Source organism: Callithrix jacchus, chromosome 3 (assembly GCF_049354715.1).
Source record: "Callithrix jacchus isolate 240 chromosome 3, calJac240_pri, whole genome shotgun sequence".
Classification (NCBI taxonomy): domain Eukaryota; kingdom Metazoa; phylum Chordata; class Mammalia; order Primates; family Cebidae; genus Callithrix; species Callithrix jacchus.
Genome location: NC_133504.1, coordinates 184,477,496 through 184,495,310, shown reverse-complemented (window position 1 = coordinate 184,495,310; position 17,815 = coordinate 184,477,496). Strand labels below are relative to the sequence as shown.

At 45.5% G+C, this 17,815-nt stretch overlaps 1 protein-coding gene across 3 annotated transcripts in view; it reads right to left on the bottom strand.

Annotated features, from left to right (window-relative positions):
* Positions 1-563: 563 nt before the first annotated feature.
* The window catches only part of ZBTB49 (zinc finger and BTB domain containing 49), a 32,978-nt gene continuing 15,726 nt past the window's right edge, over positions 564-17,815 (bottom strand). For all 3 annotated transcript variants that reach the window (XM_002745995.6, XM_035294066.3, XM_078367527.1), the window contains 5 exons: positions 16,874-16,920; positions 10,083-10,156; positions 6,997-7,079; positions 6,745-6,906; positions 564-2,003 (listed from right to left, as the gene is read on the bottom strand). In XM_002745995.6, the coding sequence (XP_002746041.4) occupies positions 1,327-2,003; positions 6,745-6,906; positions 6,997-7,079; positions 10,083-10,156; positions 16,874-16,920 (1,043 nt within the window). In that variant the 3' untranslated portion in view covers positions 564-1,326. The remainder of the gene's footprint in view (positions 2,004-6,744; positions 6,907-6,996; positions 7,080-10,082; positions 10,157-16,873; positions 16,921-17,815) is intronic.

Sequence of the window (17,815 nt, the reverse complement as noted above, 5' to 3'; positions counted from 1 at the left end):
CTGGTCTCTCGCTGGGTACCTTGTAACTCTGAGTTAGAGCTGCTCATGAGTATACAAGGGTGCTCTCAACACAGCCTTCTGTGCAGGCAGTGCTACCAGCAGACTGCCTGTGATGTGCCACAAGGTTGCCACCTCTTCCCCTCCACAATCTCACCTTCATATTCTTGTGACAGCACCATGGACATATATTTTTGCAAAGGCCGTCAAGCCCGCTGGGAAGGAGAAGTACATATTTAGAAAGCCCATTCAAGGGCCAGGCCCTGGGCAGGTATTTTCAGGTGGATGATCATAACAGTCAAGCCTTGTAAAAATGCTGGAAGATGTTCCTCTCGTACTGTAAAAAAGAAACCCCAGAGAAGATCCTGAGAGGGTGAGCAGCTTGCCCAGGACCTTGCCAGTGAGTGGCAGCCAGGAGTCAGGCTGTTCTGACCACTCAGAAACCCGCTGTACTAGGAGGGCAGGCCGGCAGATGTGGCTCTCATCTTTGCAGGGTGAGTCCTCGCTGCTATTTATTTTTACACTGCTCTAGTCTTTAGATTAATAAAAATGGTAGCGGAAACATATTATATAGAAAAACTTCATTTATTCAAATTAAATTATGGTATGAGTTTCATATACAAATAAATTCTGTGTGAATACTTAGTACAAAATGCTGCAAATTTCAATCTTGTAAAAATGCAAAAATATTTGTAATATTATACGCATATAATTCCTTTAACATGACCAACATGTACAGTAGCTGACACATGCACTCTCTCTCGAGCTGAAGCTGCTGAGACAGCATCAAGCTTTTGGCTTCAGTGACGTCAGCGCTCCCTCCTGCAGCTGCCTCAGTGAGCCAGCAGGCCCTTCTCCCCAAAACCCCAGCTCAAAATGCTTCAGATTATGAGCCATCACCAGGAGGGAACCTAGCTATTCTCTGGCTAGTTAGAAGGAACAGTCATGGGGAAACTGGGTCCTCTTGCAGCCTTTTTATTTTTAAGATGGAGTCTTGCTCTGTCGCCAGGCTGGAGTGCAGTGCCACGATCTTGGCTCACTGCAACCTCTGCCTACCGGGTTTAAATGTTTCTCCTGCCTCAGCCTCCCGAGTAGCTGGAACTACAGGCATGCACCACCATGCCCAGCTAATTTTTGTATTTTTAGTAGAGACAGTGTTTCACCATGTTGACCAGGATGGTCTTTATCTCTTGACCTTGTGATTCACCTGACTTGGCCTCCCAAAGTGCTGGGAACACAGGCGTGAGCCACTGGGCTTGGCCCTCCTGCAGGCTTGATTCCAGGCTGCCAAACTGAGAACAAGCCTCCACTGTCGAGAAGTGCAGTCCATCACTGGTCTAACTCATTTTCATTCTGCAGTGTCTTCATCGCTAGCCCCCAGAGAGTCATGCTGGAGAAAAACTGGCCCTCTGAGTTCCTGTAAGTGGTGGAAGATGCTCGACCGCCCAGGGTGTCACTGCAGTGGTTGTCCAAAGCAGCCAGAGAGGAGCGGATCATGGCCATGCCATCCGCCTGCAGTGGTTCGCCACCAGCTGAGGAGTCCACATCCGAGTAAGTGTAGGCCTGAGGCTGTGCTTGTGGCATCTGGGGCTTGGCAAGTTTACCAGGATCCAAACTCAGCTTCTCCTGGTCACTAACTCCATGAGGTTGGATCATGGACCGTAACTTGCAATAGGAGCCGCCAGAGTGGCTGGCAAATTCTGCCACAGAATCTTCCCCTGAGGGGACGGGGAGTTTCACCGACACCGGCATCAGCGTTACGGATGTGTCTTGGGAGAAAGAGTCTGAGCTCTGAGACTTCTCGAGGTCGGAGGTCTCGATGGCTTGGCTGAACTCCTCCAGCACATCCGGGCTCTCGTCCCCAGCTTTGCAGTGCATCTTCTTGTGCCGCCGGAGCACTGCGGAGCGGGTGAAGCACTTGTTACAGATCTCACACGTGTACGGCTTCTCCCCAGTGTGAGTGCGGACATGCCTGCGGAGGTCACCTGATCCCCCAAAACACTTCCCTGGAAAAACAAAAATATGTATTTATTTATTTAAACAGGGTCTCGCTATGTGGCCCAGGCTGGTCTTGAGTTCCTAGCCTCAAACAATCCTCCTTCCTCAGCCTCTCAAGTAGCTGGGACTACAGGCACATGACACCACACTTGGCTAATATATATGTACATTTGGTAGAGATAGGGTATTGCTATGATACCCAGGCTGGAAAAAGATGTTTTTACAGTAGCCATTCTGGAAGGATTTTCCCCTCCGTCCTAAGACACTGAACAACCCTGATCTGAGGAGAGAGGCACACCTCACAGCTCCTGCTCACTCTGGAAGGCTTTCCATTCCTGTGGGAGGTGCTTCTCCAGCTGTGGACCCCTCCAATGAACAGCCTTTGGGTTTTGAGTGTCTCAGTGTGAGACTTTGATTCTCACCGAGTCTCCCTCACACGGGTACCATGGGCACCTGCCAAGCCCAAACTACAGGTCTCCTCATCAGTTTCACTGACATGTTCCTAAATCTAACACAGCCAATCTATAATTTAGAAACATCTTTTCTAAAGGTGTCTGTGTATTCGGGTGTTTTTTTTTTGAGACAGAGTTTCACTCTTTCACCCAGGCTGGAGTGCAGTGCTGTGGTCTCAGCTCACTGCAACCTCTGCCTCTGAGATTCAAGCAAGTCTCCTGCCTCAGCCTCCTGAGTATTTGGGATTACAGATGCCTGACACCCTGTCTGGCTAATTTTTATATTAATATTTTTAGTAGAAATGCGGTTTTACCATGTTGATCAGGCTGGTCTTGAACTCCTGACCTCAAATTATCTGCCCACCTCAGCCTCCTAAAGTGCTGAGATTACAAGTGTGAGACACCACACCTGGCCTGTATTCAGCTTTTGTTTTTGTTGTTGTTTTTGAGACAGAGTCTTGCTCTGTCGCCCAGGCTAGAGCGCAGAGGTGCAATCTCAGCTCACAGCAACCTCCACTTCCTGGGTTTAAGCAATTCTCATGTCATAGCCTCTCAAATAGCTGGGATTACAAGCATGCACCAACACACCAGGCTAATTTTTGTATTTTCTGTAGAGATGAGGTTTTGCCATGTTGGCCTGGCTGGTCTTAACTCCTGGGCCTTAAGTGATCCACCCACCTCAGCATCCCAAAGTGCTGGGGTTACCGGCATGAGCCAAGGTGCCTGGCCCTGTATTCAGCTTTTAACAAAATTTTATGCATTCCTCTCCAGGATCTATTTCCTTTCTCTGTGAATATGAAAGGTAAGGGATCTAGCTCCACCACTGGAATAGGTAAGATGAGAAATAACTCAGCACATAACCTTACAAAGGCCACAGACTAGCCAAGAATGCGCTGCACAACTTACATGGGTAAATATTTAGAACTTTTCACTTTACATTTCAATTCTCAGCTATCTAGCTGCAGTTAAGCAATGGGCAGGGTATGTTTTTTAAAGTCCTTGAATAATCAAACTGGATGTGAGCTTACATGCACTAAACTTTGGGCACATTTTCCATATAAAAAATACTGTAGGCCAGGTGAGATGGCTCACACCTCTAGTTCCAGCACTCTGGGAGGCTGAGGCAGGGGACCTGCTTGAGCTCAGGAGTTCAAGACCAGCCTGGGCAACACAGTGGGACCTCATCTCTATAAAAAATTAAATAAAAGTTAGTTGGGTGTGGTGGTGCATGTCTGTGGTCCCAGTACTCAGAAGGCTGAGGCGGGAGGATCGCCTGGCTGCAGTGAGCAGTGATCGCACCACCACGACTGCACTCCAGCATGAGTAACAAAGAACCCCGTCTCAGAAAAATTTAAAAAACCAAAACACTGCAGCAACACATCACAGTGACCTTTGCCTTTGTGCTTTCACGTCTGTGTTTTGCCCACAACGTCAGGCTCAGGCTCCTTCACACTAGAGTGAAGGCATATTTAGTCTCCATGTTGTCCTCATGGCACACACGTTACTTAGACGTGCGGTATTCTGTGAATTAGAAGCTTCACTGCTACACATGCTGGCTGCTTCCAACTGTTTGCTGCTCTAACATAAGGTTTTTATCTTTCTTTTTTTTTTTTTTGAGATGGAGTCTCACTCTGTTGCCCAGGCCGGAGTGCAGTGGCATGACCTTGGCTCACTGCAACCTCCACATCTTCCAGGTTTAAGTAATTCTTGTGCCTTAGCCTCCCGAGTAGCTGGGACAACAGGCACAAACCACCATGCCTGGCTAATTTTTGTATTTTTAGTAGAGAAAGGGTTTCGCCATGTTGGCCAGGCTGGTCTCAAACTCCTGACCTTAGGTGGGATCCACCAGTCCTGACCTCCCAAAGTGCTGGGATTACAGGCATGAGCCACCACACCAAGCCAAGTTTTTATGTTTCTTTACATTGTTTCTTCATGATAAATTCTCAATAGTTAAATTATTGAACAAGATGGGACAACCACTTTAGCACCACCCTTAATATGTAAAATTTTTAGACATGATAGAATTCCCACCAAGAAAGGGGAAAATGGGGTCGTCTCTCTTTCATCTCTCAAGTAGAGAGAAACTTGGCTCCACCTGCGTCCTGGTGTGAGGAGGGCACAGAGGAGCGGCATCCACCTCCTGCACAGTAGGTCTAGTGGGGGACAGGCAGGTGGGTGCCACACTGCTGTGGGCCTGCAGGCCCCTGAATCAGGCTTGAGTGCTGCCACCCACTGGACAAGAGGCATGCTGGAGCTGCTCTGAATCAGCCGGGGAGGATGCCTGGAGGGCAGTGAAAGCCCAGCAAACCCTCCCTATAGTAAGCAGCTAATAAACCCAGGGAGCCAGGAAAGAGGACAGCTGGAGGAACACACATGGCCGCGTGCAGGCCTGCCTCTTGGAAAGTGCAGTGAAATGCTGGGAGATGAGAGGGAAGGCAGACTTGAGAAGAACCATGAAGCCCAGGTGCGCATGAGACAGCGAGAGCGCAAGTCTGCGGATTTTCAACCCTGAAACGCTCAGCCCGTGGAGCCCTCTTGACATTGATCTGCCTATAGATCCAAGAAAATGGAAACACACCCCATGCAAGCATCTGGACATGGATATTACAGCTGATTTACTGAGTCCAAGAAGTCGACTACAAAAGACTCCATGTTGTATGAGTCCATGCACAGGAAATGTCTAGAAGTAACAAAGACAGAACCTAGAGGAGTGGCAGCCAGGGGCCAGGGCTGGGAGTGGGGTTGCTACTGGGTATAGGGCTTCCTTCTGGGTGAGGAAAATGTTCTAAAATTAGACCACCGTGAAAGTTATACAACTTCATCAAACTTCCAAAACCCACTGAATTGTTCACTTGAAATTGGTAAGTTTTATGGTATGGGACTATCGTCTCAAAGCTGTTAAAAAATTGACCCTGTCACATAACCTTCCTGCTCTCTTCAGCTCTCCAAAGCTGACCTTGTCAGGGTGGGAAACCACGGTTAGTAAGGCAGGGAAAGGGCGGAACCCTAAGCGGGGCAGAGAGGTCAGAAGGGCCTACTCTGCTCCCTCCACTGCAGGGTCTGAGCAGCAGCAAGGTCTAGCTGGGGAAGGAGGAGAAAATTTACCTTTAAATCAAGTCCACAGCTGCGATAATTATTTAGAACTGATATTTTAAATTAGTGATTTGAGACTACATTACTGATTCTTTGAGATGAAGGTCTTGTCACCCAGGCAGTGGTGCGACCTCGGCTCACTGCAGCCTCGATCTCACGGGCTTGAGAGATCCTCCAGCTTCAACGTCCCCAGTACCCAGGATTATAGGCACACGCCACCACAGTAGGCTCCTACGTTAGTGATTTCAAGTGATGAAACCTCCCTTTCTAAGAGTCATCAGAATGGTCACGGAGTTGCCTAAATCTGTATCCAGCAGATCTGTGTACAATTTAAATGGAGGGACAGAAACCAAGTTTCCTCTGGTTCTGTGGAGAAGTCCTGCTGGTTTCGGATTCCAGTTACAATCAGAATGAGCCCCTCTGAACGGCGCCCTGAATCCAGGCTCCCTAAGCCGGACCCTGCGCTGTTTCTTATTTGGTCTAGACACATCATCATAAAAGGTACTGTCACTCATATTTTTGCCCATGATTCAACAAGCACCTCAACTACTGGTGATGGGTACACACACTCCCTCTTTAGAGGCCATGTGTGTAGGGATCCTGGCTCCAGCACTGTCATCACGGGTCATGAGTTACCTGACCCTGAGTCTCCATATCCTCATCAGAGCAGTCAGATGCCTGAAACCGAGGGCTCCAGCTTTCCACTCTCCTTCCCAGATGCTCAGAACGGAGCATCAAGTGCCCACAAGAATGACCTCTGCTCTGTAAGTTTGGGGTCTAAAGAAGCCCACCCTGACCCCGGCATGTGCTCCTAATGCTCTGGCAGGACCCCCTTCTACAGCTCTGGGCCGCTCTCCTTCATGTGCAGCTGCATGTCCTGCTCCCCCCCACTCTCCCAGCCACCCTCCCTCTTCCCTCTGGACCACGAGCCCTCGGCACCTGGGACTCTGTCTTAGTCACCTTTGTATTGGGAGCATTTAGGACAGTTCCTAATACCTCAAAGACAAGCAGCAAATGCCTGATACACAAGTGAAGGAATGAATGAGAGATCATGTGAGGCAGTAAATAAAACAGCACTACTCATGTTTCACCTCAGAGAAAACCAAGGGCTCATCCCAGACACGACATCAGCTAACGAGGACTGGGGGGGCGAAGCCCTTCCCACTCACGGATGACTAGGGGACAGCCAGAAACCCAAACTCACCGCAGGCAGAGCAGCTGTAAGGCCGCTCCCCCGTGTGCCGAATTCTGTGCTTGACTAACTTCCTTTGCATATTAAAAGACTTTCCACACTCATCACAGGTGAAGACTTTATCAGCCGTGTGTGTCTTTTTGTGCTCCTTCAAATTGCTGAAGTTACTAAACCCTAGAGAGACCATAACAGGTGTTAAGCTAAAGGACAGAGAACATTTTCATCAGAAATCTTCAAGAAAAATAGGAAAACACTCAGCTGTACCTCGACCACAGATGTCACACAAGTGTGGTTTTTCTCCTGAGTGAATAATAATGTGACGCTGGACGTCGCCAGAGGCTGCAAACCTAGAATGTAATTTGAAAATTCAATTAAGAGCCTTTCTACATTACTGTGGGTCTTTCTAACTGTAGCTCACTGAGGAAGGAGATATCGGCTCCTGACACTGTTCAGAGTGATCTGAACTGGATTGGTTTCATTTGAAATGTGCACTGAAAAAAATCCTTTTCTGTTTTTTTAAGGAAAGCAGAACATGATGCAAGTGTCTTGTTTTTAAAGCGTTTTTTTTCTACCTGATTTCATTACACTTTCTTCCTGTTTTATAGAGCGCAGATACTCTATGGTTTAGCATCATTGCCTTAGGGGCTAGAAAGAGAGTAAAAAAGGAGTCTCACAGTTCAGAGCCAAGTGCCCCTTCCACGCTTGCAGTTCTGCCAAGGTTCCTGGGGTCTCATGGGAGAGACCCTAGCTGGGTGCTGCCAACCCAAGGAGGATGACTTTGAGAGAGAGTTCTGCCCTGGTCTAGCCAGGTGCAACCCTGGCTCTTTTCACTATAAAATAAAATGCAAACAGGAGCTCAGAGTCTCAGGGACCAAGATGTATGGCTGTCACCCTCCACTGTGAATATCCCCAGAGAATAATAAGCTCTTGTCTTTCTGAGCCACAGCAGAGACTTACCCCTATCAGTTCTAACGTTGAGAACAAGGGAACTAAATGAAGAAAGGGAACCAGCATTCACTGAGCGGGTGCTCTGTGCAGGTGATCAGTTACATGTTTGTTAGTTTGTTTTTTTGACAGTCTCATGTGTTGTCCAGGCTGGAGTGCAATGGTGTGATCTTGGCTCACTGCAATCTCCACTCCCAGGTTCCAGTGATTCTCCTGCCTCAGCCTCCCAAAGTGCTAAGATTACAGATGTGAGCCACCGCGTCTGGCCCAGTTACATGTTTAACAACCATTATCCCACTTAATCATTCCTCAAAACGTCCAGGCAGGCATTTTCACTCCCACTTTCCAGATGGGAAAACCAAGTTCAGAGATGGTTACTAATTTGCCTTAGACAGTAATTCCTACCCAGGCCCTCAGATGCAGAAATCTATATTCTTTACTTTCCACTATGCTTGATAGCAGAGTATGTTATATTTGGACGAAGATGCTGCGTACAGACCTGGTTTTAAACACATGCCTTGGCCAGGCAATGTGGCTCACACCTGTCATCTTAGCACTTTGGGATGCCAAGGTGGGTGGATGACCTGAGGTCAGGAGTTTGAGACAAGCCTGGCCAACATGATGAAACCCTATCTCTACTAAGCATACAAAAATTAACCGGGAGTGGTGGCATGTGCTTGTAATCCCAGCTACTTGGGAGGCTGAGGCAGGAGAATTGCTTGAACCCAGGGGGTGAGGCTGCAGTGAGCAGAGATTATGCCACTAAACTGTAGCCTGGGCAAAAGAGCAAAAAATCCATCTCAAAAATAAATAAAAAATAAGCACATGCCTTACTCTGAAATGGAATTCAGAAGGTTCAGATTTCAAACCCCATGTAAAACAAGACACGCAGTGGCCAGCAGTGAAGTGACACCATCTGAGGCAGCAGGAGGCCTCTGCTCCTCGGCATCTGGAATGGGCAGCGGGCAGCAGATGACACTGGGCCCTGAACTTGGCTTTCAGCATTCAGGTAGCCACAGCAGCAAGGGAGATGTGCTGCCCTCTGCAGCTTCTGTTTGCTTTCTACCATTGGCAGAGACAATGGTTTTCCTGAAACTGAATCTAGAGTCGCTTCCTCCTTGGCTTTCCCCAGCATGTGCTGACACTGAATGTGAGGACTCTGACTTCTAATTCAGCCCATGACTATCTCTTGCCCCAAGACCTAATTCAGCCCATGACTATCTCTTGCCCCAAGATGCTTCAGTATGAATCTGTAAGAGGCAGGCACTCTGTACCATTTATCTTTATTTTTATTTTTGAGATGGAGTCTTGCTCTGTCGCCTGGGCTGGAAGTACAGTGGTGTGATCTTAGCTCACTGCAGCCTCTGCCTCCTGGGTTCCAGCGATTCTCCTGCCTCAGCCTCCTGGGTAGCTGGGATTACAGATGCGCGCCACCACGCCTGGCCAATTTTTGTATTTTTAGTAGAGATGGGGTTTTGCCACACTGGCCAGGCTGGTCTCAAACTCCTGACCTCAGGTGATCCGCCCGCCTCGGCCTCCCAAAGTGCTGGGATTATAGGTATGAGCCACCGCACCCAGCCTGTACTGTTTATTTTTATGGTCCCATATAGCACTTAGCATACAGTAGATATCTAAAAAATGCTGAATCAATGAATGATTAAATAAATGAATGTAAAAGCTACATGCTACATAACCAAGGTGCGTACAGAGCTTCGTGACTAGTATAGTCCCGGCTGATGCCTGGTTCTGGCACAACTACCAGATGATGGAGTACGAGGCCTGACTGACATACAGCCCAAGGGTGGGAAGTAGGGTTCAGGGTGCCGCCTGCACACACAGCAGGGAGGAGCTCCTCATTTACACCACAGTGCAGAGAATTCCAGCTGCCACACACTTTATTCCATCTCAAGAATCAGATTCTTTCCCCAGGTCAAAATCCTACCCACCCAGAAAGACTCAGTTCCCTTCTCCCAGGGACGGAACTCTCACAAATTTTTACAGGCCCACGGCTTGTGGCATCTTCCACCACCTCATTCTCTCCCGAAATCTACTCACTCATCTGGCAAGTCCCATTTTCCCTAGTAGATAGTCACCTCCTTGGGGGCATTAATCTATTATATTTTCAAAGACATTTTTTGAATGAATGAAAATTTTAGTATAAAATAATTTTGTTCCACATAAAGCCCCATTTCCTCTTTGGGACTCCTGTCCTAGATTTTCTTTCTTTGAATTAACTTTTCTTTTTATTATTATCTTACGTGTCACGTGTAAAGCCAGAAGGTTTGAATTTAACCTGTTGTCTGCAGTGGCTCATCTGTGAGCCACCGCTTCGGAGGACACTGATTGCCAAAGACACTGAGACTCAACATGCTCCTTCCACACAGAAGAATACGCCCAGCACTGACCTCTTTCCACAGATCTCGCAGATGTATGGTTTGTCACCAGAATGTCGTCGTAAGTGAGTCTGCAAGTTACCTGCCTGCAAAAAGAGGAAAAGAAAAACACACCAATAATGAAAGCTTTTTGTTTTTTAAATTATATACATTCAAAAGGGAAACTGACACATTTAGCCAGGTTTCAATCCAACTTCCAGAAGATGAGATACACACAACTCAAAAGAAGCCATGAGCGAGGGGATCAAGAACAGCCAGAGTGCCTGGCCACCTGCTGCACACGGCCTGCATCTCTACTCCATCCTCCGTGTGAGCCCTTAGCTATGTCCTAGCCCAGGCACGTACTATGCAGTGCTTCCCTCTTACGTAGCACCCTGTGGAGGCTGCTTTGGTGGTCATCAAGCCTGTACTTTAAACAGGACATGATGTATCTTATTTGGGCCATGTATTTGAAACATCATTTAAAACAAACAAAACAGCAGCATACATCCTTATTTCAGTGTTGTTTCTTTCTAAAAAACATGCTTTTGTTCATAGAGAAGGAAAGAGATTTCTCTGGCAAGTACACGTGGTTCTTTTTGGCAGGTTTCTTATCTTCACCTTTGTACAAAAGTGCAAATCAGGAGGATCACAGCAGCCTCTCAGGTGCTGGGCCACTGTTTCTAATTTCTGAAACTAGCAAGGCTTTGCCAAGAATAACCCTGAAATGAAGATCATCAGATGGATTTCCATGTACTAATCAATAGGAAATCAATCTTAAATTACCTAAAGTACAGCGAAATTCAAACTGCGAATGCCTCAGATATTATTTTTTAATATAAAAGCTACTTGCTAATGTTTCAAATTAGGATTTGGAAAATCTTCCATTGCTATAATTAAGTTAATAGTCTCAACCTGTTATTTTTCCCCATTTTAATTTTGTATAGTGTTCTGTTGCAAAAAAGAAAAAGAAAAAGAAAACGCACTGAAATGAGCTAATATACCCAATGGTAAAAATGAGCTGGCATCATGCACAAGGTAAGCAAAAACCAAGAATACTGGCCAACTAACACACGTGACTTTTTAAATTTGCAAATTGCATTTTAAATAAAATGCAAAGATGAAGATTCACGGTTAAGGTTTGAAGATGAGTTTGATACTGACTTGTGAGTGGAAACTAGAACTCCCAAGTATCAAAAAATGCCACCTGTGGACTATACAACATGGAAGATTCATCATGTCTGTCAAACGCTAGGAAACAGAGGTAGACATTACATTTAAGAATATGATAAATATGGCTTAGAAAAAACTGAGATGTTCAGTTTTTTCCAAAGAGAGTTTGGAAAAACTGGAAAATGTACAGCTTTTAATAGAATGGCTACTAATAAGAATAAAACAAATATCAATGGCAATATACACTTGCTGAACTTCAAATAGGCCTTTATATGTATTATCAAATTACCCTCTATTCTCCTGAGATAATATTAGAACGAACACTGTATTCAGATAGACTGTACAAGCACCACTGCATTCAGATGAGTAAAGCAGCTGTCCCAGTTACATGGCTGGGCCAGAAGTCAATACTGGTTGGTGTGAAGCTAAACTCCTCTACTTGTGAGGAAAACTTGAGGATGCACAAGTTTCTAAAATGAAATAGTGTGTTTTGAATATTCAATATGACAGTAACTCTGCCACGTAATGGAGAGTTAAAATAATACCCCAGTTTTAAATTAGGCACTGGCAAAGGTCAGAAAAGCTGATCAGTTGTATAATAATCTGAATAGCACCATCGGCGGAACTGTTAAATTACAGCCTGCTTGTTTTCAGTTACTTTGTAAACTAGGTATGATGACTGAAATGCATTCTGGGTCAATTCTTAGCAATGCTGCATTTTTCCCTTTTAAAAATGGCATAACAATGACTTGTTTTCAAAAGAAATATACTCAAATGATCTTCCATTTAATATTTTAAGTGGTAGGAAAAAAATGTTCTTTACCTATTTTGTACTAGAAATAGATAATGAAAATCATCTTTCTCTCTGATAATGGAATGCATATTTCTGACAAACAATATAAAAGCATGAGCCAGGCAAAATATCCAATAATACATTCAGATAATTTATTCCAGGTTACACAGCAAACTCAGGCCCAGATTATTAGAGCTTTAGTCAAATTTCTTTTTTTTGGGTTAACTTTTGATATATTCTAGTAGTAAGGATATCCTAGGTGCACAGACCATGTCTTAGAAATCATCTATAGTTGTGTCCATAAAAATTCTAGCAAGTGGTAATAATAATAATAATAGCTATCCTTCCTTAAGAACTTGTTATGAATGGAGCTCTTTGCTAAGTATTTAACTTAGTCATCACAATGTCTGGTAAAGCAGTATTACTCACGTTTTACAGAGAAGTCAACAGAGGCTCTGAGAGGTAAGAACCAGCCTCGGGTCATAAAACTGGGATTGAATTCACTAATTCAGGTTTGCCCAGTGACTCCAAAGTTTGAACTGTTAACCCGATGTTAAAGTTCCTAGCAGTAAAGGAACTTTGATCCTTTCTAATACCATTTTAACTTCAGATGGAGCTGTTACAATTTTTAACAGAAAAACTCTGCTGTACAGAAGAATTAACATCTGCCTTGAGCAATTTTTATAATAAACTCCTTCTGACAGGTACTTCAACCTCAGTATTTAAACATGAACAAACCCAGCATCTATCATCTATTCCCTAACATGAACACTCTTAACAGCAGCTGAGTGTTTATATTTTAAACAAGTCAGGAATCATAATCATTTAGAGATAAAAGGGATCCCAAATCTTTTCTTTTTTCTATTTTTTTTTTTTTTGAGATGGAGTCTTGCTCTGTCATCCAGGCTAGAGTGCAGTGGCATGACCTCAGCTCACTGCAACCTCCACCTCCCGAGTTCAAGCGATTCTTCTGCCTCAGCCTCCTGGGTAGCTGGGATTACAGGCCCACACCACCACACCTGGTGAATTTTTGTACTTTTAGTAGAGACGAGGTTTCACCATGTTGGTCAGGCTGGTCTTGAACTCCTGACCTCGTGATCCACCTGCCTCGGCCTCCTAAAGTGCTGGGATTACAGGTGTGAGCCACCGTGCCCAGCTGGGATCCCAGATCTTAAAAGTCAGCTAGCTCAGGAGTTTACTCTAGATTTTAGGATTTCATGAGGCAAAAAAATTAAAAAGAAAAAAATGTAAGGATTCACAGAGATGTCACTTAAACAATAATTATCCTTTTGATAAAATGACACTTAACAGTAAAAGTGTGGGAAATAGAACCTTAGAGATAAAAACGTAATAGGTTGGGTAAAGCTCATTAATTGTCCTTATTTTTGTGTTTCCACCATGGATGGGTGACATTGTCACCTCTGGCATGAGTCCACATCAGCACCGTGGAAATGCCTCCCATATAGTAATCCTGCAGAAGGCACTAACACCCCCAGACTTCAGCAGACAGCTGGCTAGATAGTGCTGCTGGGAGAGTAGCGTCTCTCAAAACCCATCTCCATACCAGCTGCCCAGTGTTTCTATTTCTACCGGCTTGGAGGAACAAAAACAATACTACTCCTCTCCCAAAAGACAGGGCATTACGCCTCATTTTCCTTCCCGTTTCTCACATGACGAGTGCTCAAAACTTGTCACTCTTTTGGTTTCTCTCCAATGCCCTCCGAACAGTCTGAGTGCTATGCTACAAAGGAAACACTTCCCTCAGTCACACTCTAAAGCATGACATGACTCTTCCTTGCAGAGATCTGGACATATACACCGTCCAGGCTCATGGACAGATGCAGCTGCTGTTGTCACTCTAAGATGATGCTAACTTCCTTATGCTGGCGTGCCATTCTCATTACGTGGGCTGCAGTTAACTTTTTAAAAAAGACTAACACACTAAATACTAAATTCTCAGTAAGCAGGATGAGAGATTCTTATTTGTAAATATTTTTATATAGGAGCAATCCAATTCCCTATAACCATAAACATTCTAGTTCATTACAAGAAAAGAATGTTAGGCATACAGTGGAGGATGGGTGAGCGGGCATCCTCTACTATACATCCCTTTGCAGACAATCTGCTTTCTTGCTCCGGCGTGCCAGGGACACAGGCTTGCCCAGTGCTTGCTCGTCTACAGGGCTCACCTAAGCAATCTCTCAAGCACTTCATGTCCTCATGCTGTCCCAAACACAGCTTTCAGGATATCTACAGGAACAACCGCATTGTTACTGTAGATATCTGTCAGCATTCCCAACATTTCACTGTACTTGATCACTTACAAGTCTGTTTCTTCCTCTAAACAATAAGCACCTGGGCTGGGCGCAGTGGCTCATGCCTATAATCCCAGCACTTTGGGAACCGAGGTGGGTGGATCATGAGGTCAAGAGTTTGAGGCCAGCCTGGCCAATATGGTCTCTACTAAAAATACAAAAATTAGTTGGGCATGCTGGTGAGTGCCTGTAATCCCTGCTACTCAGGAGGCTGAGGGAGAAGAATTGCTTGAACCCAGGAGATAGAGGTTGCAGGGGCCATGATCACACCACTGCACTCCAGCCTGGATGACAGAGCAAGACTCCATCTAAAAAAAAAAAACAAACTAATCTCCTGGAGGCCGTGGCCATTTTTGTCCCCCCTCCCAGCACATGGCAGAGCTCATGGACAGCACATAGACACTGTAGGCTTGCAACAGACATTAAAACAGTTCCTTGTTCACCAAAATCCATACTTTACTATAAAATAAAGCAGCAATATGCATCTGAATACCATCACTATGTATGACTCTACAGTCACAGAAACCTAACAAAAGTACACAGACAAATATGGAAGGGAAGGATTTTTGGATCAAGCAGGGCTACCCATGGTAGGATTGAACAGAGTAAGTCCAGGTCAAGGGCTACAGCAGTGGTTCTCAACCTTGGCTGCACATCAAAATTGCTGAATTTTAAAAAATACCAATACCTGAGCCCCACTCCAAATCACAGAATCAGAATCTCTCATGTGAGCACCAGGCATCCGTGCCAGGAGAGAGGAGTGGAGGCAGCCTGCAGCCTGCCTGAATGTCTGGTTTTAATTTATGGGGTCAGCAATGTCGAGTCAGAGAATGCATTAAAATGATGGAACTTCTGCTCTCATCATAATTTAAATGTATAAAAGGCTTTCAGCCCCAGTTTTTCATTTCATCTTCCCAAGAGTTTGATGAAGTTGTATTATTCCCTATTTTAAAAATTAGAAAAATAAGGCCCAGAGAAGTTGCGATTGCTAATCATTAATGGTTATTAGTCTGAGTCTCACGCTTTTCCCATCAAACTAAAGCTGCTGAGATGAAAATGGTGGGGGCAGGGAGGTGCCTCAGAAAGACCAGAGTCTGAGGATCGTGAGGACAGACAGGACAGAAGAAAGTGGATGGCAACAGGCAGAGAATGCTGGCATTTCCTGAGGGCTTACTGGGTGCCAGGGACTGCTCTACGGACTTGCCCTTATTAGCTCATTACTCCTCATACTCTATGGGGTTAAGTACTCTTGTTATCAGTTTTTCACAGATAAGGAAACTGAAGGGCCAAAAGGTGAGCTTGCCAAAAGTCACAGTGTAGTTAAGCCCTGACAGAGGCAGAGCTCAATTCTAGACTATCCAGCCCCAGAGGCTGAGCTCTGAACCCCAGGCCAGACTGGCAGGAAGAATAGGGGTGGGGTGGCTCATCAAGAATGGCAGCTGGACTGACGAGCACTCGGCGCAGCTCATCAAATCCGTCCTGAACACCTGCTGGCTGCTGGGTGTTCTCCTGGATGGGAAAGAAGACAGAGCCCCAGGCCCAGCCCAGAAAAACTAACCGCCCAGGGGGACACAACCCAACCGAGTACGAGAAGGGAGACACAAGGACTTGGTGAATCCCAGAAGGCAGGGGTCAAAGAGTGGGAGGGTGAAGAGTCATTAAGGTGGCAGGTTTGGGTGTGTGAGAAAAGGAACTGATACCCTCAACAGAGGAAGAGAAAAACTGGAAGAGCCAGCTCTCGGGGGAATGCCAGAAAACACGGTGCCTGCCATTTCCAAGCTCTGTGGGGCCTGCCTCTCAGCCCCCGAGGCACGCACTGCTGCCACAGGATCTACCATGCTCTGTGCGAGACAGTCGTGCCAGTGCCGTGCCCTGAAGAACTGCGTCCTCACGCCCTGGAGCAGCTTCTGTCTGATTTACCTCAGCAAGCCCAGGGCGACACACATGGCGGTGAATAGTTACCTTCTGTTTCAGAGAGAAAGTAGGTTCCTGCAAGCCATTTTCTGTGAAACGTTAGGTTCCATGCCCAGCGCAGTAGCTGGCCCATGGGAGGGTCTAACAAACGCTTGCTGAAGGAGTAAAAGACCACGTGTCCAAATGACCTCGGTGGAGGTCAGCTAAAGGCAGCAGTCAAAACAGGCCACAAAACTGGTTTCACCTTTTTCCCAACATCCTGCAATCTACAGTCCCAACAAGAATAAGGAGATTACTTGTCTTCGGCCTATGCCAGCACAATGTGTAGCCTCCAGGTACACCAAGCTCAAGGTTGTTTACTGACCTTCATTCGTGAAATGGAAGACATATACTAAGTTCGGACTCATCCTTAGTGAGGGAAAAAAGTACTCTAAGAATGCACACATGAAAAGTGCTATTTTTCTCCCAAAGACCTAGAAATCTGTTTTCTTGAAAAGGATTTTTCCTGGTTTATTCTGAAGTCTTTAAGTTACAGATATCATCAGAGGCTGTACAAAAGTATGTCTCATTTCCAATAAAAACACTGTTTCAGGTTTCCAATTATTAACAATAAATAAGAGTATTCCCACCTGAGAGAAATGTTTCCCACAAATGTTACATTCAAAAGGTTTCTCACCTAAAACAAAACAAAACAACTTGTAAAATCATTACTAAAATTTCTTCATCAGTTTTTGTTTAAATGACCTCCTATGTACTAACTGTCAAAATGACATTACATTCTGCATCGTTAACAGTATGAAAATGGGGGGTGTCCACTTCCTTAGAGTTCTCTCTTGCCTCTATTTCTGCACAGAGATGACAAAAGTTATATATATATATAGAGTCAGAGTCCTGCTCTGTCGCCCAGGCTGGAGTGCAGTGGTGTGATCTCCGCTCACTGCAAACTCTGCCTCCCGGGTTCAAGCAATTCTCCCACCTCAGCCTCCCAAGTAGCTGGGATTATAGGTGCCTGCCACCACACTGGATAATTTCTGCATTTTTAGTAGAGATGGAGTTTTACCATGTTGGCCAGGCTGGTCTTGAACTCTTGACCTCAAGTGATTCCCCTGCCTCAGCCTCCCAAAGTGCTGGGATTATAGGTGTGAGTCATCGTGCCTGGCCAAAATCTTTATTTTCCTCTAAGATATTAAACAGTTCTCCAGACAGAACCTATGTTAAAATCAAATGTATTTATCTGCATCAAAGCAGACCCCCGTTCTGGAAGTGGTCTTTTCCTGTGGTCAAGATGAGTTTTCCTGCTGAGCAGCATGCTCCTGCTCACTTGTTCTTCAGCCTGATGTCACCCAACCACCAATTCCTAACAGACACAGGGTCGCTCGTTCACACCACACCAGGTGTGAACACAGAGAACCCCAAACAGAATGGGACCTCCTGAAGCATGAGTATGACAGGGAAAGAGTCCCTTGCTGCAGTCTTCCTGCCTTGGTTGCTCAAGGAAGAAAGGAAGATTTCATTATGGGAGATGTGCTCCTCTGCCGACTTCTTTATCACCTCTAATTTCGGTAACCGAA